Source organism: Canis lupus, chromosome 21, assembly GCF_048164855.1.
Source record: "Canis lupus baileyi chromosome 21, mCanLup2.hap1, whole genome shotgun sequence".
Classification (NCBI taxonomy): Eukaryota; Metazoa; Chordata; class Mammalia; order Carnivora; family Canidae; genus Canis; species Canis lupus.
In genome coordinates, this window is record NC_132858.1 from 2,827,706 (window position 1) to 2,849,538 (window position 21,833).

General features: G+C 54.0%; 3 protein-coding genes across 4 annotated transcripts in view; 2 read left to right on the forward strand and 1 right to left on the reverse strand.

Annotated features, from left to right (window-relative positions):
* Nucleotides 1–4,068: 4,068 nt before the first annotated feature.
* COX8A (cytochrome c oxidase subunit 8A) lies at nt 4,069–5,743 on the forward strand. Its single transcript, XM_072789650.1, has 2 exons — nt 4,069–4,318; nt 5,414–5,743. The coding sequence occupies exons 1-2, from the start codon at nt 4,205–4,207 to the stop codon at nt 5,507–5,509; spliced, it is 210 nt and encodes a 69-aa protein (XP_072645751.1). The 5' UTR covers nt 4,069–4,204; the 3' UTR covers nt 5,510–5,743.
* A 7,137-nt stretch (nt 5,744–12,880) lies between these two features.
* OTUB1 (OTU deubiquitinase, ubiquitin aldehyde binding 1) lies at nt 12,881–21,023 on the forward strand. Of its 2 annotated transcripts, none has more exons than XM_072789648.1 (7): nt 12,881–13,033; nt 14,688–14,749; nt 15,211–15,309; nt 19,083–19,201; nt 19,413–19,497; nt 19,614–19,808; nt 19,900–21,023. In XM_072789648.1, the coding sequence occupies exons 1-7, from the start codon at nt 12,976–12,978 to the stop codon at nt 20,095–20,097; spliced, it is 816 nt and encodes a 271-aa protein (XP_072645749.1). In that variant the 5' UTR covers nt 12,881–12,975; the 3' UTR covers nt 20,098–21,023. The 2 variants fall into 2 exon arrangements, with proteins under 2 accessions (XP_072645749.1, XP_072645750.1); XM_072789649.1 differs by lacking the exon at nt 12,881–13,033 and adding an exon at nt 13,711–13,918.
* Nucleotides 21,024–21,155: 132 nt separating this feature from the next.
* Nucleotides 21,156–21,833, reverse strand: part of MACROD1 (mono-ADP ribosylhydrolase 1) — a 150,132-nt gene continuing 149,454 nt past the window's right edge. Inside the window, 2 exon segments of the mRNA XM_072789647.1 lie at nt 21,156–21,293; nt 21,559–21,640. Of these exon segments, the coding sequence (XP_072645748.1) occupies nt 21,256–21,293; nt 21,559–21,640 (120 nt within the window). The 3' untranslated portion in view covers nt 21,156–21,255.

The window sequence follows — 21,833 nt, forward strand, 5'->3', positions numbered from 1 at the left end:
AGTCGTGAATGAACAGTCACCCGTGATGGCATCATCTGGGAGTCAACACATGTTTGTCACCAACACCCAAAAGCCCCAGCCTCTCTGGATCCCGTGCCCTCCCACTTCCCCTCCATGATTCCCACTACCTGACACCTACTCCTCTCATTGGTGGCTTTTGTCCTGCCTGCTGTTGCCCTTTGTTTTAACAAGACCACACAGCCTCTGTGCCTCTAGGTCTGGTCTCTTCTACTCCACATTACGTTTGCGGGAGCCATCCATGCTATGGCAGTCGTTTGTTAAGTGTTTTGGTGTAAAGATGCACCACTCGGGTTTGCTGCTCTCTTGGTGAAGGACTGTCCCTGGCTTGAGGGAGGGGCGCCTGGAGGGTGGGGGCAGAAGCAGAGCTGCTAGTATTAATCCCAAAGGCAGCCCTGGGTGCAAACGCTGCCCGGGGATTTGTAGACTCAGTTGCAGTATTTAAGCCCCACCGTGGAACAGAGCACAGATGGACCTGCTCCACAAACCTCCGCTCCTTTCCCTCTGGCCGATGGTGAAGAAGATGAATGTGTGCTTCCCCAGGGAGTAACCTAGGGAACCACAGAAAGGCCCATTCTAAAGTATCTCTGGACCTCCTGCCTGGCTGTGCTCTAACCTGGGCATTATCACTTTGTTCATAAGACAAAGCCAGTAGGGCAGCAGGGAGGTCCCTGCCCCTTCTTTCAGTGGCAGGCCACTACTAGTGTCTAATGCCCCTAGGCTGTGCCTTTTGGGATAGAGGTGGGAGGGGGAAGTTTAGAAGCATCTGTCCTGGGCTGTTTGTCAAGGCCCTAAGCAGAGTGAGGGAAAGGGGCCTGGTAGCTGGGGGGTGGGGCTGGGCTGAGACTCCTGGACATTAACAATTGTCATCTAGCAGGGGAGGAGATGGGGAGGAGTGAGGAAGAGTGTGGGTAGCTAAGGGACTGGGAGCCCATCCCTCCAGAATTTCAGGCACAGTCTGCCCTTTGGGGCACTCTGGGTGCCTTGCTACCTTTCTATGACCCCCACTCCCTGCCCCCATGGAGCTGAGGTTTCTCTTTTACAGCCCCTGTTCTCCCAGTCTCTTTGATGCCAGCAGGCTGGGTCCGAGGACCCAGGGCGGGGGTCCCACATAACCAGCCGAGAGGGTCCTTGGCTTCACACAGGACAGAAATAAAAAATGAGCCAGAGGAATTGGAAACAGTTTATTGAATAGTGTAAGTGACAGGTAGAGACTAGCAGATGGGGTGTCTGGGAGACTCGGAAAGGAAAGGAGAGTAAGTCTCAGCATTGCTGGGGTGAGAGATTTATCTTGGAAAGGGGTCTAGGGTATGTATGCCTTCAGGAATCCAAGGTAGAGTCAGATCAAAGGCTAGTGTCAGGCGAACAATAGGTGCTATTCCATAAATTACTGAAGATAGGGGTGTCAATTGCCAGGGTCAGCTGGGGTTTGTTTGAAGCTAATGTCCTGGAACATTTTTGGGATCTGGCTCTTAGGTGTTACCAGGTGTTGGGACCTAGGACACAACTCAGGATGATTAACTTTCTGGCTTCCATCTTGAAGTGGGTACATAGCTTCTTTGGCTTATTCAGAAATGGGGCCTAGCACAAAAAGAAAAAGCACAGACAGAGCCATTCTTTTTTTTTTTTTTTTTTTTTTTTAAAGATTTATTTGACAAAGAGTGAGAGAAAGCAAGAGAGCACAAGCAGGGGAAATGGGAGAGAGAGAAGCAGGCTCACCACGGAGCAGGAATCCCAATGTGGGACTCGATCCCAGAACGCTGGGATCATGACCTGAGATGCTTAACTGACTGAGCCACCCAGGCACCCTTGTTTTTTTATATATATGTAATATGTATTTTTATTTACTTTTTAAAAAGATTTATTCATGAGAGACACAGAGAGAGAGAGAGAGAGAGAGAGAGAGAGGCAGGCTCTTCGCAGGAGCCTGATGCAGGACTTGATCCAGAATCCTGGGATCTCAACCTGAGCTGAAGTCAGTTACCCAACCGCTGAACCACCCAGGTGTCCCTGTAATATGTATTAAATTAATATTAAATAAATAAATATTTTAATTTTTTTTAAATGTGGTCCTCTTCTGAGGTACTTTTTTTTTTAATTTTTTATTTATTTATGATAGTCACACACAGAGAGAGAGAGAGAGGCAGAGACACAGGCGGAGGGAGAAGCAGGCTCCATGCATCGGGATCCTGACGTGGGATTCGATCCCGGGTCTCCAGGATCGTGCCCTGGGCCAAAGGCAGGCGCTAACCTGCTGCGCCACCCAGAGATCCCTATTTTAATGTTTATATTATGATATAAAATATATATATTAAGTAAATTCTTTTTTTTTATATTAAGTAAATTCTACACCCAATGTGGGGCTTAAACTCAAAACCCTGAAATCAAGAGTTGCATGCTCTGCTGACTGAGCCAACCAGGCACCCAAGACGGAGCTGTTCTAAAATGAAATCCCTTGCATTAATTAATTAATTAAATTTTAAAAAGGACCCCTACCCTCTGCTACAGTCTATGATGCTATTGACCACAATGTCCAAACTGGAACTTCTGGAAATTCTCTCTGCAGTAGCTTGTATGACATTTAAAAGCATGGGTTTGAGAGCAGATAGACTTGCCCTGGAATCCTGGCTAGGCAGCCTTTTTTTTTTTTTTTTTATGATAGAGAGAGAGAGGCAGAGACATAGGCAGAGGGAGAAGCAGGCTCCATGCACCGGGAGCCCGACATGGGATTCGATCCTGGGTCTCCAGGATCACGCCCTGGGCCAAGGGCAAGCGCTAAACCGCTGCGCCACCCAGGGATCCCCTGGCTAGGCAGTCTTGTAGCTGTGTTACCTCCAAATTTCTAGGTTGATTTCCTCGTTTGTAAAAACAAAATTTTAAATAATAGCAATCCCCTTGTGATATTGTTGTGAAGATGGAATGAGATTGTTGCAGGTAAGGCCTGGCTCACTGGCTGGCCCCTCACCCCCTTTCTGTTTGAATACTGTTCAGTGTCCTGCAATGACTAAACATTTTCAGAGCGATATGTGGCAGGCTCTTTGAGGACAGTGGTGAAGCAGACACATGCTCTGCCCTCCACTGGGCCCCAGTCTAGGGATGGAGACCGACCTTGTGGGTAGTGCTAGACAGGGGCTGCTGGACACAAAGGTGGCACAAGCTTCCTGATGCAGTGCTACCCTGTCACCTCCTATTGTAGCCCTGGATAGCTTCTTGTTAGATGCTTGTTTATTGTGGAGGCTCCCTCGCAGAATGTCGGTTCTGTGATAAAGGAGTCCTTGTCCACCTTGTCCGGAACAGTCCCTGGCATACAGTAGGGCTAGTAAATATTTGTGGAATAAAGCAAACTACCAGTAAGCGGAGGCCTGGAAGTTGGAGTTGATGTGGTTGAAAGAGGAAGGCGAGGTTAAGAGTTGAAAAGTGTTCAAGGTAGAACGTAAGATACAAAGAAGCAGAAGGCTTGGGGGTTGGGGAGGCTCAGAGGACAGGAAGGAAGGCGCGGAGTAAGCAGAGATGAGGCTGGAGGTGGCTATCCAGGAATTGGGATTTTGTCTAGTAAGCAGTGAGGAGCCCCTGGCGAGTTTTCCAGTAGGTGCACAACTTGATTAGATTTAAAGAGGAAGGGAGCCAGGAAGGAAGGAAGGAAGGAAGGAAGGGAGGGAAGGATGGATGGATGGATGGATGGATGGATGGATGAGAGGCCGGCGGCCACTGTATGGTGACTGGAGTTGGAGACGGTAATAGTAATGAGAGTGCAACGACGAGGTTACTGTCTGGTGCTCCGGCCAGAAATGACGGAGGTCTAGTGGAGAAGGATTCTGCAGAGATTCAAGACTATGAATGGGGGGAGGAGCCAAGAATGCCTCCTTGTTTCTGGCTTATGTGATTGGTTGTCTCTAGATGTCACTCAAGAAGATAGGCGGTACGGAAGGCGGGGCATCGCTGTAAGACACGTCCCCTCCGTGCCCCCGCCCCTCGGCGGTGGGATGGCGTCTATTGGCTCTTTCGAGGAACGCGCCAAAAACTGACACGGTCGGGAGGGAGGCGTGTCCTTGCGTCATTTCCGGGAGACTTCCGGGTCGCCCTTTCCCGGCCTCCCCCGGCACCGGAACTTCCGGCGGGCGCCGCCATTTTGACTTCCCGACCTTGGGCTGTTGCTGGCGGCGGTCCGCAGTCGTTCTGTGCGGTCATGTCTGTGCTGGTGCCGCAGCTGCTGAGGGGCCTAACAGGCCTCACCCGGCGGCTCCCGGTGCATCGTGCCCAGATCCATTCCAAGCCGCCGCGGGAGCAGCTCGGGACCATGGTGAGGAGTGGGGCGGGAAGGGCATGGGAGGTGCAGCACACAGGGGAGGGGATCCTGCGGCGAGGTCGGGGCTGCCTAATCTGGCTTGCTGGACCTTGGCGGCCCCGAGAGTGCCCTGCATGTCGCGGTCCGCAGCCTGGCGGGCAGCGGTAGTGCTGGTTTGGGCATGTCTGGAGGGCGCGACCGAGAGGGACAGTGCCCGGGTGACAGTCGGGGCTCTCAGTTCCAGGATCTCGGGTCAGATCCAGCCGGTCACATTCCTGTCGCTTATCTGCCGTGCAGTCTCGGGCCCGGAGCTCCCTCTCTAAGCCTGTTTACTTATCGGCTCACTGGGGGGTGCCTAACGCGAATGGTTGTTGCCGCTACGTTGTTGCCGCTGTTCGTTATTAGGGAAGGTGGGTCTCGGTAATTTCCAGAAATGTGAGAGAGTTAACCCTTAATGACTTGCACCTGTTTGGCGCTTTTATGCATTTGCCTCAGCGACAGAATTTCGCCTTGAATGAAAGTCTTCAGAATCCAGGTTAGCGGGTCGCATCTAGGAGAAGAGCCTCAAGAGCGCTGGGATTGAGGAAATGGTAGTGATCCTAATTGCATCTGGCATCTGCTGAGTGCCCGCTCTGTGCAGGTCACTGCCAAGACTGCTGTGCTGATCCCTGTGACCCCGAGAACAAATGGCCATCAGCTCTAGTTTGTGGCTGAGGGAACCGAAATCTAGGAGCACCGTATTTACTTGTCAAAAGTCAAACCTTTGGTGGCAAAGAAGGGCAGGTGCATTTTAGCCTTAACCAGCTTATGCAAGACTCATGGGTCTCAAAAGACGGAACAAGTTCAAATCCTTGTTCTTGTCCCTTTACTTTATCATGTCATCTTGTAGTGGATTTATCTGTGAATCCTAACCCAGGCTGGTCCCGACCCCCATACCTGACCCTTTACCTCAAGGCCTAGAGTGGGCCTTGGATCTGCTGTGTCCCTTCTCTGGAGCCTGAATCCTGACTTCCTGAAAGGGGCTCTCTGCTGCTTGGGAAGACTACTCAGACTATGGGAAGCCTGGGGGAATCCTTATTCTGCGGGTTCCTTCTTTCTTGTGCTCTGTAGGATGTTGCCGTTGGGCTCACCTCCTGCTTCCTGTGTTTCCTCCTGCCATCGGGCTGGGTCCTGTCACACCTGGAGAGCTACAAGAAGCGGGAGTGAAGGGGGCTGTCCTGTCCCTCACCCTGTGACCTGACCACCCCTGGCCTGTCCTGATCATGTCTGCTGCATTCCTGGCCGGCCTTCCATGGATCATGTCCTTCAATTACAGTGACCTCTTCTACAGTCATGACCTCTTGATTTCTCCATGGTGACATCCTGGGACCAAACATATTGGTTTATAAGGCCCCATTCAGTAGGGCCCTCCTTGTCACAATAAAGTCTATTTAAACCTTGCTTCAGAAATTCATCGTGTCTTCGACTTGGGCTCCTGCCTCCATACCTGAGCTGAGGATAGTGTTGGGTGGGGGTGTGGAGAAGAGGGCCTGGCCAGCCGCATGTCACTGCTGGATGACTGTCCCATGGTAGGTCATGCATGCTCAGCTGTTCTTGCTGCCTGAGAGTGGTGCTTCCTTTGCATGCTTTCCTGTGTTTAAATGTTTTCTGGCTTCTTGGGAGAAGAAATCTTGTTGTCATAGGGCAGCCTTTCTTTCTCATCCCATCTGGCTTCCTTGGTTGTGCCAAGTTCAGGGTTGTGCTGTGTCTGTGTGTCTGACTTTCTCACTGGGGCCAGCACTGCAGGTGGAAGCCCTCTCTGGGGCCAGCCTCCCTTTTTTGCTCCTTGGCTGTGGACTCCAGCCATTTCTCAGGAGCTTCTTGTCCTTCCTAGTTGGAGGGTAGGATACTTTATAATATCTTGCCAACCCTGTCAGCCCCAGGGCCCCTTTTAGTACTATATGCACAGATGCCTATGGACTGACTAGCTTCCTCATTTCCCCTGTCTGCTTCCCTGGCTCCTCTGTTCCTTGGCTTGGGGAATTTGCTGCTCTTCCATTCCCAGGGCCCTTCCTCAGTGATTCTTCCTGGGGTGGCTGTGGGTATCCATGGCTGAGATGGTGCATGGAAGTGCTCCACACCGAGCTGGAATTTTTATTCTGTATGTCTGGAATGAATGCTCTGACCTGTGGCCCCACCTTTGCAGGAGGAGGCAGCTTCGCTGGGGTGATATGAGGGATTTCTGAGTAGATGCAGGTTCAGTCACCCCTGTGGAGCTGAAGTGCATGGGTGTGGCTGGCTATAGGCCCAGGGTGTTAACCCACATCCCCCAACCCCTCTTTGGCAGGGCTTTGATTTCCTGGCTTTTGGTGACAGAAGCTGAAGGTGGATCCTGCCCTCCCTCCCTCTGTCTGGTCCTTCCTGGCCTTTTTGTGTTGTCTAGTGATCTCTGTGAACCCAAGTATCACCCGTGGGACATGCCCAACTCACGCCAATGGCTGCTTCCCTGAGTGGTAGGGACTTGGTGACCTGCCTCCTAAAAAGCTTTCCTTCCACACAAAGGAGCCTTTGTGTCTGGGCCGAAAGGGACAGGGCCTAGACTGCTGGGAGATTGTGCAGGTTGGGCTCTTGGCCAGAGGAGGGGGAGAGTCCATGCATGATCTGAAGGGCCAGGCTGGGTTGGCTGAGCAAGGGGCATCCACTGGTCACCTGCAGGCACCTCAAGAGCCCTTGTCCTGGGTGTGTGTGTAGGGGAACTCTTGGCTGTATCCTCCCAAACAACAGGGTGGCTTCTGTCTTATGCTTCAGTCTAGGAGGCATTCCTAGTCACACCTCCTGAGCAGAGGGCTCTCAGCTACTTGGCTCTGGGTTGGCTCAGGTTTGCTATGGGTAAGATTAGGTCATGGAGCTGCCATGAAATAAGAATGTGGCTCCAAAAAAAAAAAAAAAGAATGTGGCTCCAGAAGTGAGTTTCTATGGTAACTACGCTGACCCTCCAACGTTTCTTACTGGGTATATCCATTTTTGTGCTCCTGGAACCCAGAGGGACAACTCCAGCCCAAAGCTGTGCATCTCGAGCCATTGCTCGGGTTGGTTGGAAGCCAGTGGTTATGGGCAAGTCCTTCAGGGTCCTGGGCTGAGAAAGCCCTTAGCAAGCCCATCAGCAACTCTGCTTCTAGCTCTCCCACAACTTGCTAGGTCCTGCAGCATGGGGGGAGGGGGGGTGGTGAATGAGAAAGTATAGGGTGCAAATCACCTGTCATTCTTTTTTTTTTTTTTTTTTTCAAAGATTTATTTATTCATGAGACACACACAGAGACAGAGGCAAAGACACAGGCAGAGGGAGAAGCAGGCTCCATGCAAGGAACCTAACATGGGACTTGATCCCGGATTCCGGGATCATGCCCCGAGCTGAAGGCAGACACTCAACCGCTGAGCCACCCAGGCGTCCCTCACCTGTCATTCTTGAACCCTCTCCTCCCCTTGGTCCCAAATGTGGCCACTAGGTCTGAAATCCGGCCACCTTTCAATGTCCTCTCATTCGTAACCAACTGGGACCCTGGGTCCATTCCCTACAGAGAAAACAAGGCTCCTTATATCCCAAATAGTATTTTAGCAGTCCTTTAAAAAAGTGTGGTTTTTTTTTTTTTTTTTTAAGATTTTATTTATTTATTCATGAAAGAGAGAGAGAGGCAGAGACACAGGCAGAGGGAGAAGCAGACTCCATGCAGGGAGCCCATTCCCAGGACCCAGGGATCACGCCCTGAGCCAAAGGGAGACACTCAACCACTGAGCCACTCAGGCATCCCATTTTATCAGTCCTTGCTGTGGGTGTCTGTTAGGTCCTGAGTCTGGAGGCGTAGGTGTCTTTGCCCAGGAGTGCACATGGGGCCAAGAGAGGCTGCAGTCATAGTAGATTCTAGAATGTCAAAAGTGTACTGAGAGTCAGGAGGCCTGGCTTGGCCATTTCTTGTATGAACTTGAGCAAGTCATTTAGCCTCTCTGAGCCTGTTTTTATGATTGTAAAGTGACAGTGATGTGGCAGGCAGAAGAGCATCCCCTCAGAGAGATCCATGCTCTCATCCCTGGACTTTGCAGATGTGATTCAAGTTAAGCATGTTGACATGTTGGAGATTATCCGGTAGGCCCAGTGGATTCATGGGAGTCCTTAAGGTGGACAAGGAAAGCAGATGATGTGTATCTCAGATGCCACCTGAGAAGGACTCTGCCCACTATTGTTGGCTTTGAAGATAGTGAAAGTGGGTCATGAATTAAGAGATGCAGTGGCCTCTGGAAGCTGGGGACCGCCCTCAGTCTATAGCTAGCAAGAATATGGACTCTAATCCCACAGCTGCAAGGAACTGAATTTATCAACAACGTGCATAAGTAGAAGCAGGTTCTCAGAGCTTCCACAAAGGAACACAGCCTGCAGATGGCTTGATTTTAGCCTGGTACAACCCACACCAGAACTCTGACCTCAAGAACCATAAAACCATACATTTGTGTGGTTTTAAGCTACTAGATTGGTGGTGATTTGTTATGGCAGCAACAAGGAAACTAATGCATCATTTTCCTTGTGAGGTTCTCAGAGGAGGGGCTGGCCCCAGTGGGTTGGATCCTTAGCAGACAGGTAAACTGGAATGTGAGGCATTTACCGAAGTACAGTGCCCCAATGAGGAGTGAGGGTACTCTGGGTCTGGGTGGAGGGCAGCGGGGAGAGGGGATTTCCCTTTGTCCTTTCTACCCCTCCTCTGCTTGCTTTCTGCCTTAGGTGGTCTGGACCGTGCAGACGAGTATCGACCCAGCCATCAGCTTCAAAGTACAGGCCCTGCTCAGCTTCACCTGCCTGGCCTCTGCACCAACAAAGCCTCTTTAGACACGATTTTGTAGCTGGCTGCCTGTGGACCATCACAGGTTTCTGTGGCAGTAGCTTCAGAGGTTCACTTGGGGGTGGCATGCCCCAACTCTTCCCATCTGGGCAGATGCCTGACCACCAAGCCTACCTTGGGAAGGACTGCCAAGCCCTCATTTTTGGCCCACCTTGAAGGCTTGGAAAGCTATGGCCATGGCCTCCAGGAGGAGGGGTGGGGGGTAGGGGGAGTGAGAACTGTGACTGTCCCAGGGCCCATGCTATGTCCTTGTTGCCTGGCCTCCTCCCCTGAGAGGTGGGAGAGGTTTGATGGGCCTGGGGGCCATTTGACTCCCTATAGCTACTCTGTACTATTCATAAACTCTTCCTCTGGGGCTGAGCTTTTAGTCTGAGGCCTGGAATGGAGTCTCTTCTCCCTCCACATGACAGAATCCGTCAGACATGGACGTGGTGTGCCCCCAGGGCTATGAGGAGGCATCTATCTACCCTGTCAGTACAATGGAAAATAAGGTCCTCTGCCGCTTATCACCTTTGTGACCATCCTCAACAGCAGTCTGAACACAAGTGCCAGTGCTACCTGTTTCATTGCAAGACTCAGTGCAGTCAGGGCCAAGAGCACTGGACCATTTCTGTGTTGGTACATTGGGAGACAGAGATAGACTCCTGTAGCTCTGCCAGTTGGATTTTAGATGCTTCAGGATAGAGAAGCAAAACCCTAAAATGGTAAAACTAATAGAAGAGATAGGATGAGGGTAAGAGACAGTTATTAACTGCCAAATAAATCAGCATACAGAAGACCGGGGCAAAAATCAACTATCCTGGGCTGGATTATAAGCCAAAGCCTTGGGCCACGTGGGTGGCTCAGTGGTTGAGTGTCTGCCTTTGGGTTAGGTCATGATCCTGGGGTCCTGGGATAAAGTCCTGCATTGGGCTCCCCACGGGGAACCTGCTTCCCCCTCTACCTGTGTCTGTGTGTGTGTTTCTCACGAATAAATGAATAAAATCTTAAAAAAAAAAAAAAAGAGCCAAAGCCTTCCTCTGGCCATCTCCTTCCCATTTTTAAAAAAGATTTTGTATTTATTTTAATTTTTAAACTTTTATTTATTCATAAGAGACAGGGAGAGAGGGAGGCAGAAGAAGCAGGCTCCTTGCAGAGAAAGGAGCCCAATGCAACACTTGATTCCAGGACCCTGGGATCACAACCTGAGTCAAAGACAGATGCTTAACTGATGAAGCCATCCAGGCATCCTGAAGATTTTGTTTTTAAACAATCTCTACACCCAAGGTGGGGCACAAATGACCCCAAGATCAAGAGTTGCATGCACCCTCCACCAACTGAACCAGCCAGGTGCCCCTTCTTCCATTCTGCCTAAGAGGGGGAAGGGCCGGGGAGCAGGGAGGAGAAAGGACCCTTATTTACAGATCCTTTTACATATTGAAGGGACAGGTCTGTTTTTAAAGCTCAAGACCCCTGGGAGGGAGGTATTTACTTGGTGTGGGCAGCCTGGCTGTGGTCCAGCCCTGGGTCACACCTGGGATTCCTTCTCACTCGTCAGAGCAGCTGTGTTTCCTGTCCTGACCTTTAGTCCCAACCCCAGATTTCTGTGTCCCTGTATGCCCTATGGACTCCCTAGTTGAAATATGGGGGAGTAGAGGCAGAGTGGTCTTATAGCAGTTTTCAAGATTTTGGAAACCCAAATAGAAATCCTGTTGCTGTCATCAAATATCTTAGCTTTTCTTTTGGGAATAGCTGTTCTTCTGAAGATCTCATTGGCAGTTACAGATTTTGATGTTAAAATTGGGAAAAGGAATGAACAATTTATTGGTAAGCCCAGGTCCAAACAAGGTAGATGCTTTGCATTCTTGAGCTTAGAAGCAACCCCAAAGCTCAATGATCCAATAAACAGTAATTTTGCAGTGTTGCTGGGATACAGATTTGGCATTTGTAGTGTTGCTGTGAGAAGGCCATTGTGGGCTGTGTGGTGAGCCCAGACACCAACTGTGCCCTACTCCAGGACTGGATGTAGCTCATGACTCATGAACATACTTAGTCATATTGCATTCTTTTTTTTTTAAGATTTATTTATTTTTATTTATTTATTGATAGAGAGAGAGAGAGAGAGAGAGAGGCAGAGACACAGGAGGAGGGAGAAGCAGGCTTCATGCCGGGAGCCCGAAGCGGAACTCGATCCCAGGACTCCAGGATCGCGCCCTGGGCCAAAGGCAGGCACTAAACCGCTGAACCACCCACGGATCCCCTCATACTGCATTCCTATACTGTCGCAAACTGAGGTGTCTCATTGGGACTGTGCCTCCTACAGGTGCTAAAACACTGCTGTCTTGTCATGAAGAAGTTGGGAAACTGAGCTGCAAATCTTAACTTCTCTAAACAGCAGCATCTTTAGCATCTAAGGCTTGTTCCTTTTTTTTTTTTTTTTTTTTTTTTTTTTTTAATAAATAAACTCCCCAATGTAGGGATCGAACCCATGACTCCAAAATCAAGAGTCCCATTATTCTATGGACTGAGCCAGTCAGGCACCCTGGCCTTGCTGCTTTTTAAACTTTTTGTTTTTTGATATTTCAGAGGCAATTTTAATAAATCCTGTGTACCCTTTATCCAGTTTTCCCCATTGGCAAATCCTGCAAAACTACAATACAGCACCTACCGGAGTATTCATACACAGTCAAGATGTAGAATATTTTGAGCAGCCCTAGTAGCTCAGCGGTTTAACGCCCCCTTCAGCCTAGGGCGGGATCCTGGAGACCCGGGATTGAGTCCCGAGTTGGGCTCCCTATGGGGAGCCTGCTTCTCCCTCTACCTGTGTCTCTGCCTCTCATGAATAAATAATAAAATCTAAAAAAAAAAAAAAAAAAGATATAGAACATTTAAGGGGCGCTCAACTGGCTCAGTCGTGGATCGTGCAACTCGACCTTCATTCAGGCCTGTCTGCAGCTCCATCCTCACCTTGGGGGTAGAGTTTAGTTTACTTGAAAAAAAAAAAAAAAAGTGGGATGGGCAGCCCGCGGGTGGAGCAAGTGACTCTGGGTCTCCAGGTTGTGAGTTGGAGTCCCATATTGAATGTAATTACTTGAAAATAAAAATCTTAAAAATAAAATCTAGAACATCTCCATCTGCAGAGGATCCCTCCCTCAACCTTTTTACAAGCACATCCACTTCCTCCAGCCACCTCTGGTAACCCTAGTGTTTTACATTTTCATCAACTCCTTTAAAAAAGAGGGAACCCATAAAAAAAGGGTTATGCTTTTCTCATAACCAGAACGGCACGGAGCCCAAAGTTAGGTCCCAAGACTTTGGTCTGGGCCCCCAGGGCATGCTCTCCCCGCCGAAACGGGACCCCAAAGTCCGCTCAGAAGCGCGGCCCGCGGTCCCAGGCCGTGACGTCCCGGGGCTCTGAAGTCAGCACGATTCCGCCTCCACCGCCAGTTCTCCTCACTGCAGTCGCTCCCCGACTTCTGGGGTCCGCAACCGCGACGCTGCCTCCCTCCGTGATTTGCCCTCGCGCTCCCAATCTCGTCAGCCGCACCAACCGCGCTTCAAACTCCAGGGGCAGGGAGTCTGAATCGGCTCCGGGAGGCTCCGCTCACCAGGGATTTTGGGAATAGGGAAGGTGGGGCCCAGCAGGAGCCAGCGGGGCAGTGGGCGGGGCGGCAGCCACACCTGACTGCGAGCCCGGCAGGTGACGCCGCCCGCGGGAGCCCGTCGCTAGGGCGTTGCCAAGGAGGGGCCGCGAGGAGGGGCTCCCTTCCGGGCGGAGGGCAGCGGCTAACCCGGAAGCGGTCGGCGGTGCGGTGCTGTTTAAAGATGGCGGCGGAGGAGCCTCAGCAGCAGAAGCAGGAGCCGCTCGGCAGCGACTCCGAAGGTACTGGCCGGGGAGGGCCGTCCGGCCCGGGCTGGCGGGGGCGATGCCGGGCCGCCGGCTCCCGGGGAGGCTGGGGGCGGGGCCGCGGGCGGCCAGGGCCGAGAGGCACGGACGGCCCCTTCTTCCGCCGCCGCCTCCCCTCCCCCTCACAATGGACGGAGCTGCCGCCGCCGCCGCCGCCGCGACCCCCGGCCCGTGGGGCGGACGGGCGAGCGGGCGGGGCGGGCCCGGGCCCGTGGCTCTTCCCTTTCGCGCGCGCCGGGGCGGGGCCTGGGCCGCCCCGCCCCCCGCCCAGCCCCTCCGCGCCGGCCGCGGGGCTCCCGGGTCCCCAGCCCTCCCAGCCCCAATCCTCGCAGTCAGGCCGGGCCTAAGCCGGGGCCTGGCCGCCCGCCGTCTCCAGAGCAGCCCGCGCCCGAGAGGGCGTCGAGTTACGCCGAGCCGCGGAGCACAAAGGACTGGGCGGGCCGCTCGGGATGCTGAGGGCGGCCGGGGGCTGTGAGCGGCTGTGGTGTGTGCCCCTGAGGACTGCAGCCTTCGTTTCCCGTAGAGCCCCCTCTTCTGGCTTCGCAGCCCCTTTCCGCCTTCCTGGGCATTGTTTTGTTAGACTCCGGAGGTGGACCTTTCAAAACGTTGCTGCCTTCTCCCTTTTCACCCGCGTTTAGGCGGTTAGGCCGCAGGGACCGAGTAGGTCATTCGGGTGGGAGGGACAGCCCCGTTGCAGGGGAGTGTAAGGGACGGGTCAGGGCCCAGATGAGGATCCGGGACGCTGAGACTGAAAAGGATTGACCTTAAAAGTCATTCAGCGCACACACACCCCTCTTAACTGCACACTTGAGACTGAACGCTGGGAGTCGGAGGCCCCCAGAAGAGGCTTCCTAAGTTCACGTAAGAAAGAGCGAGAACCAGAATTCAGTTTGGGCCCAACAGTGGCTGCTGAGGGTGGGGCCCACAGGTGGACCTGCCAAGTCACTGATGAACACTTAATCCAGTGCCTCGTAGGTACCACCTCTTCCTCTTGACATTTCAATGAGGGGAGAAAGGTGGTCCTCTTACAGCTGGGGAAAGTTCTCTGCCACATGGGAGCAGAGGAGAGGTATTGTGGTAAAAAGCTCAGACTTTAGAATTAGGCATACCTGGATTTGAGCACAGGTCTTTGTTAGTTATGACCTTGGGCAGGTTACTTCACCTGTTTGCATTTGTTTTGTTATCTGTAAAATGGGTATTAACAATACCCAGCACAGCAGAAGGAGGAAGGGTGTGATCAAATAAAGTGCAGGCTACGGGAAGCTCTCCTCCAGCCCGGAACTCTACCTCCTCCTCTTACTTTCACCAAGAGACCCTGCCTGGCCCCAGAGCATTCTCAGGCTGCTGGGAATTGATATTAGAAAGCGGGGGTGGGGGTGGTGTTAGAGCTGAATGAGTACATGTTGGGGCAGGACATACCTTTACCCCCTCATTTTAAAGATGGGAAAACCAAGGCCTGGAAGGGAAAGGACTTTGTCAAGATCACACCGTTGGGGTAAAGCAGGGTGTTAAGATACATACTTCAGATTCCATACCTGGTCTCCTGGCCTAGGCTGCTCTTGTCATCAGCCTAGCTGCCTGGCACGGAGACAGCTAGGGCTCACTGTAATCTTTGGCTTCCTTCTTCCAGGTGTTAACTGTCTTGCTTATGATGAAGCCATCATGGCTCAGCAGGACCGAATTCAGCAAGAGGTGAGGGGCTGTTCCCCTTGGCCCTATTATGGGGAACCTATATAGCCTGGTCCTGGGGCCTATTTATCTCTCGTTTGAAAGGTTCATCCTGGGCAGCCCCGGTGACTCGGCAGTTTAGCGCCACCTTCAGCTAAGGGTGTGATCCTGGAGACCAAGGATCGAGTCCCACATCGGACTCCCTGCATGGAGCCTGCTTCTCCCTCTGCCTGTGTCTCTGCCTCTCTCTCTGTGTCTCTCGTGAATAAATAAATAAAATCTTAAAAAAAAAAAAAAAAAGAAAGAAAGAAATGAAAGGCTCATCCTCTCCAAGCTATGCTAGGTATTGGGTGTCTTGGGATAGGCAGGGGGATCACTGTGCCACTGGGTGATTGCTCCAGCTCTCCTCCTTTAGGTGTTCTGGCTGTTAGGTGTGAGTACTCCACCAGCATGCCAGACCGTGATGGGTTTCCTCCCCTCTGCAGATTGCTGTGCAGAACCCTCTGGTCTCAGAGCGGCTGGAGCTTTCGGTCCTGTACAAGGAGTATGCTGAGGATGACAACATCTATCAACAGAAGATCAAGGTGGGAGCCTGGCTGAGGGGGCAGGAAAAGCCCTGGGGGTAGGGGCAGGAGTGTGCCTGCTTAAGACCTGCTCCTTGCTGGCCTGACCTCAGAGAGGGTAGCATGTTGGGGTAGCCCTCTGGTTGCTGCTTCAAATGTGCACACTCAGGAATCAAAAAGACCTTGATTCATATCCTGACTGTGCCATACAGAGCTGTATCCTTGACAGGTCCTTCCACGTCTCTGAGCTGTGGGGTTCTTCGCTGTGAAATCAGAATAAAGAAAGTAGCTGTACGCAGGGCTGTTGTTGATGGAGATGGTGCCTGTGGGGCCTGGTGCAGGCTGAGTAGTAGCTGAGGTCTGCTGCTCACCATGGTGCTGGGCGGCTGGGAGAGGCTGGTTCTGGCAGGGGCACATCCTGCTGTCTGCCTCTGGGATGTTTGTAGAGGGGTAGGCAGCAGTGGGGCAAAGGGACCTGTGGACCTGTGCAAGGCCCAGCAGTATCACTTATAACTTGAGGTGAGATCCCTAACCACTCCCTGTCCGCGGGGGCTGGGACAGTGGGTGTGTGTAAATAGTATCCAATAGGCACAGCCTGAGAGCTTAGTAAATGTTACCCTGCACCCCAAGATGAGAGATGCTTAGAGCCTTCCACCAGAAAGGAAGGGCTTTTGGGGTTATTCATATCCTCCCTCGGGCCAGGGAGGTAGGCAGTGGAAGGTGGCCAGATTAGATGGTAAACCGGAGGGGGGAGTAGGAGGTGGGGGGTGGGCACCACGCTTCCACATCAGCCAACTGCAGGGAGTGGAAGCCTGCAGGGCAAATAGTGGTTGTCCATGCCTCTCACTCCATTGTTTCCCTGACCTGTTTTGTTTTTCCAAAACAAGCCAGAAATGATTTTGATGTGAATCTCCTGACTTCTAACAGGCAGCGAATTCAGATTTAAAATGTGTGATTCAAACAGCACACCTACAGGCCAGATCCAGCTGTGTGTGGCCTGTGGTCTACTCGGACCCCTTGCTCAGTGTTTGCAGTTTACCCAAGAGGACTGTGGAGAGATAGATGAAGGCACTGGCTGTAGGGCCTGACAGACCTGGATTCCAGTTCTGGCTGCACTGAATTAGGCAACGCACTGAATTTCTTGGAGCTTCTGTTCTTCGTGTTGAGTCCTCCAGCACACATTCGAGTGCCTGCTGTGTGCACAGGTCTACTTACTGCCCTCTGCCACCCCTGCTGTGTGCGGTGCCTTAGCACACCTCCGCCCTTGGAGTGTCCTGCCTAGACGGCAGAGCCCACTCAGACTTGGGTGACTTTTCTCCTCTGTGCATTGGGCCCCGGTGAGGTTTAGAATAGTGGGCACCAGCCCTCTAGGGCCTGGCACGGGCCTGGCACGGGATAAGTGCTCAGAATGATTCTAGTAGCTTTTCCAATAGCTGCAGTGATTTGGGCTCTTTGTACGCATTGTGTGCTGTGATTGACCATCTGTGAGCACTCGCGGTGAGCCAGGCACTGTTTGTGGTCCCAGAGGCAGAGTGAGGAGTGCAGCCGAGGAGCTCCCACCCTCATGAAGCTTATGTGTCACAGTGGGAAGACAGGCAGGTATCTCAGGCGTCTGTGTCAGAAGGCGGTAAGTGCTCTGGAGAAGTGTCAAGCAGGGAAGGGGGAGAGGGAGGGCAGGTGGAAGGCCTTGCCAAGAGGGTGGTGTTGGAGTGACAGACTGAAGGTAGCAGGAGAGCAGGTTGTAGGCATGGGCAGAGTGGGGCAGGTTGGGACCACTGTGAGGTGTGGTGGGGTTTGAGGAGGCCAGTGTGGCTGGAGTGGCACGGAGAGGAGCAGGGGAGGGCCAGGAGGCCGCCTGAACGTAGCCTGGGAGAGGAGGTGAATTAGCAGGTTTCTCTGGTTCTTCTGGCTGCTGGAGCCGGGAGGCCTGGGACGTGGTCTGGAGGAGGGAGTGACTGGGACCAGAGTGCCCTAGGGTAGTGAGCAGCCGCAGAGAGGAGACTTGGGGGATAGATTGGCTGGGGCCAGGGGGTGACAGAGGCTTTTTGGCTTGAATGGCTGAGGGGCCGTGGGGTCAGGACATGCTCAGAATGGACAAGTATTTGGATGTATGGGTCAGATGGAGAAGAGGGCGGAGATTGGCAGGCAAAGAGTTACATTTGGGGCTGTTCAAATCCCAAGACCAGCGGCGGTAAGGGAGTGAGTATAGTTGACCAGCAGAAGCTGTCCTGGGCCTGAGCTGGGTGGTGCCCTGCACACAGCAGGTACCATGGGTGGATACGTGGTGTGTGAACAGCACGTGGTGTCTTGAGAAAGGGTGCTCTATGGTTCCAGGGTGGCCCTGATCTTCATAGGTTGAGAGGAGGAGGAGGGTGCCATAAGGCTGGGGCCTGCAGTCTCCATGAAGGACAGGACGGACTAGGAGGGGGTGGTACGAATTGGCTGGGGTCACCAGGTTGCGGGGTGCCCCCCTTCATGGTGAATGCTGCTCTAGGAGCCTATCCAGAGAGGTGTGGCCTTGGCTCAGGTGGAGGTAGTAGAAGAGAGGTGGAGCTGGGAGTGCAGACAAGTTCCCAGAGCAGTTTCTCTACAGAAGAGAGCAGAGAACTTGGGCGGTGGCTGGAAAGGGATTCATGGGAAGCAGAGGAGTTGTTTCTCTTTAAGCAAGAACTAGCGTTGAGTTTGTGTGCTGATGAGTCTCAACCTGTAGGGAGAAAAACACTGATGATGCTGGAGGGAGGGGGAGGCTTCCTGGAACAATGTCCTTGAGCCTAAGGGAGGGGATAGGCTCTGGGGCTCTGATGGGGACCAGAGGGGTGGCTCTGGGAGCAGCCTCAGACCCTCCGGGGGTCAGGAGAAGAGGGCTGTGCACTGCTATGCTGGCTGGGGCGAAGGGGTGCTGGGTGACAGTCCTCAGAAAGGCAGTGAGAGGGCAGCCCCGGTGGCACAGCGGTTTAGCGCCACCTGTGGCCCAGGGCGTGATCCTGGAGACCCAGGATCGAGTCCCGCATCGGGCTCCTTGCATGGAGCCTGCTTCTCCCTCTGCCTGTGTCTCTCTCTGTGTGTCTCTCATGAATAAATAAATAAAATCTTAAAAAAAAAAGAAGAAAGAAAGAAAGGAAGAAAGGAAAGAAAGAAAGGCAGTGAGATCATTGGGAAGGTGGGCAGGGGGTTAGAGAGAATGGAGATGGTGCAAGATAGTCCCGGGGAGGGAGGCCCCGCTGTGAGCAGTGGCCCCACATGTGTGGGGAGGTTCGACAGAAGAAATACCCTTGCATTTAGGGAGGAAAGCAGCTGGAGCAGAGAAAAGACCCGTGAGAGTGAGGGGCAGGGTGGGGTGTGGAAGGCGAGTGCGGATGCTGTTTCCTGAGCCCCGCACTGGACGCCCATCCTCATTTGTCTGCCCTGGACTCAAGTGGTTTGAAACGCTGCTCTCTGGAGAAGCTATGTAGAACCAGGACTGATTCATTTGTCCGTATTGTTTTGTTTTGTTTTGTTTTGTTTTGTTTTGTTTTGTTGAAGAAATGGCCCCCACGCTCCACAGCATGGTAGGCCTGTGGGCTGGTGATGACTCTGATGCCCCAAGCAGCCAGTGTGTACCGAAGAAGTTCTAGTTTCCTGAGGCTGTTGAGGCTCTGGCCAGTGGGTCACTAAGTGACTCCCGTCACTGGAGTCAGCAGCCAAGGAGGGCAGTGACTTCTTTCGGGATGGGGGAAAGGTTTCCTTGGCCCATCCTGGTTCCCGCCTGATGTTGACCCGCATGGGGGCGGGCGGGTGGGGCTGCCTCTCTGCAGGACCTCCACAAAAAGTACTCCTACATCCGCAAGACCAGGCCTGATGGAAACTGTTTCTACCGAGCTTTCGGATTCTCCCACTTGGAGGCGCTGCTGGATGACAGCAAGGAATTGCAGCGGTGAGGCTGGTGGGCACTTGGGAACTGCCAGGAGGTTCCCTCCCCATCTCTCTGGGGGACTAGGAGATGCATTTCCACCCAAGGCCTGACAATGGCGGGGCTCCCGCTTTGGGGTTCCGTTCTGAGTGGGGGGTAGGGGCCCCCAGTCCTGGGCCGGCCTCTTTGCTGGCTGAGGAGCCCATGCTGGCACCCCTTGCCCTCCCCCCCGCAGGTTTAAGGCTGTGTCTGCCAAGAGCAAAGAGGACCTGGTGTCCCAGGGCTTCACTGAATTCACAATCGAGGATTTCCACAACACGGTGAGCCCAGCTGCCCCTGGTGCCCCCACAGCCAGGGTGGAGGTTGGGTCGCCTGGCCATGGCAGGGTTGACCCATCTCCTTCTCCATTGTGCCCTCTGTCCCCTGTGGGTGGCAGTTCATGGACCTGATCGAGCAGGTGGAGAAGCAGACCTCTGTAGCTGACCTGCTGGCCTCCTTCAACGACCAGAGTACCTCGGACTACCTGGTGGTGTACCTGCGGCTGCTCACCTCCGGCTACCTGCAGCGCGAGAGCAAGTTCTTCGAGCACTTCATCGAGGGCGGGCGGACAGTCAAGGAGTTCTGCCAGCAGGTGCCGCCTCTTTCTCTCTCACCTCGGGGTGGGGAGCACAGTGGGGGGGGGGGGGCTGGGGGAGGGGCGCTGACCCCCACCTGTGCTGCAGGAGGTGGAGCCCATGTGCAAGGAGAGCGACCACATTCACATCATCGCACTGGCCCAGGCTCTGAGCGTCTCCATCCAGGTGGAGTACATGGACCGCGGCGAGGGCGGCACCACCAACCCGCACATCTTCCCCGAGGGCTCTGAGCCCAAGGTGTACCTTCTCTACCGGCCTGGACACTACGATATCCTCTACAAATAGGGCTGGCCCCGGCCTCCTGCTGCCCTGTCTGCCCTCCCCTCTGCCGGGCGCTAGACATGTACAGAAGTTTTTTGTGGTTGTAAATGGTCATATTTCACTCCCTCCTCCACTTTCCCTGTCACGCAACCTTCCACATTTTATTAAAGGGGATGCTGGTGGTGAGCCGCGTTGTGTGCGTGTCCCTGCTCTGCTGCTGCCTGGCTGCTATGTGTCTGGCTGTCCCTCTACCCCCTCCCATGGGTTCTTCTCTGCCTTCTGCCTGTCCACACCCAAGCTTTCCCACCAGGAGTGGTTTTGAGGGGGCCTCTTGGGGACCCCTCCTGGGTACCAGGGTTCTGCTTCCTTCCCCTCAGGCACCTATCCCTTCCCTCCCTAGCTGGCCCAGGGGCTTCCATGAGAACCTTGGAAGTTCCTTGGGGGCCTTGCCCAGGGACCTAGGACTGCCCAGGCTTCAAGCTGTTCCCTTACAGGCCTGGACTCCACCTTGCTCCCCCAAACCTGAGTTGCCTGCCCTTTTCCTGTCAGGGGTCAGCATGGTCCAGTCCTGGGTGGAGAAGGCTGACGCTGTGGGGGCCTGGCTCAGGGCAGGCGTAGGAGCCGGGGCACCCCAGTGCCACCCCCATGCCACCCCCACCCAGGTGGTACCAACCTGGTTGGGGAGGGGCAGCCTTGAGTCCTGTGCTTGGTCCGTGATCCTGAGGTCTAGGCAGGACTTGCAGGGCCGCCATTCCCCCCTGCTCCTCACCCCCCACCCCCGCCTGTGCCTGCTTTGCAACCCCTTTGCTTGGGCCACGGTGTCTCTGCATTGCTTGCCTCTTTGCCTTTACCTCTTTTTTTCCTCCACCCCAGCACATGTGGGGTCTTGGCCCCCAGGCTGTGAGCTCCTTGGGGGCAGGCCCTCAATAAATGTGAAGTGCTGCTGCCCACCTCTGCCGTCTGGCCCATGCCTCCACCTGCCCAGCTCGCCAAGTGCTCTCTCGCCAGTCCCTTTAAGCCAAAGGCACTTGTCCACACCCCTGGGCTGCCACGTCCTTCCCCAGCCAGCACTTAGACGGTAGTCGCTGCAACAAGGGTGGTCTTTATTAGGAGGCTCCTGAGGGCAGGGGGCTGAGGGAAGGAACAGGGTGCCCAGGCCCAGATGCAGGCTTCGGGGACCTCTTAGAGCTGAGAGCGAGGTCCTGTAGGCCCAGGGGAGTCTGTGGGCAGAGGGGAAGAGTCAGGGAGTGTGGCTGGTGGGTTTCCCCCAGCCTCCCCTCTTGGCTTTCCTGCGTGGGGGTGAGCCGGTGTGTTAGTGGGCAGGTTAGTGGGCAGCCATGTGGCAGGTCAGGCCCTGCTTACCAGTCCTGGGCAGGGTGGGCAGCGGTGCCGTCAGGCTGGAAGGCAGAGGACAGTGAGAGCCTGCCCTTGGGTGGGTGGGGGAGGGGCAGGGCTGACCCAGCGCGGGCACCGCGGGGTGCTTACCCACTGGGAAGTACTGGGGGAGCCGCTGCAGGTAGATGCTTTCGTCCTTCTCCAGGAACACGCAGATGATGAGCCGGTCCACCTGCGCCGGGGCCTGCTTAGCCTGGGCAGGGCTCACCCACAACCTGGCTGCCTCATCTTACCGCTACCCCCACCTGGGCAGGTTTTCACCTGTCTGACTGGGGGGGGGAGGGGCCATAGACCCTTCACAGAAGGGGTTCATGGTGTGCACTCCACCGCCCTGGCTGGACACGCTGGGCTCAGACAAGTAAACG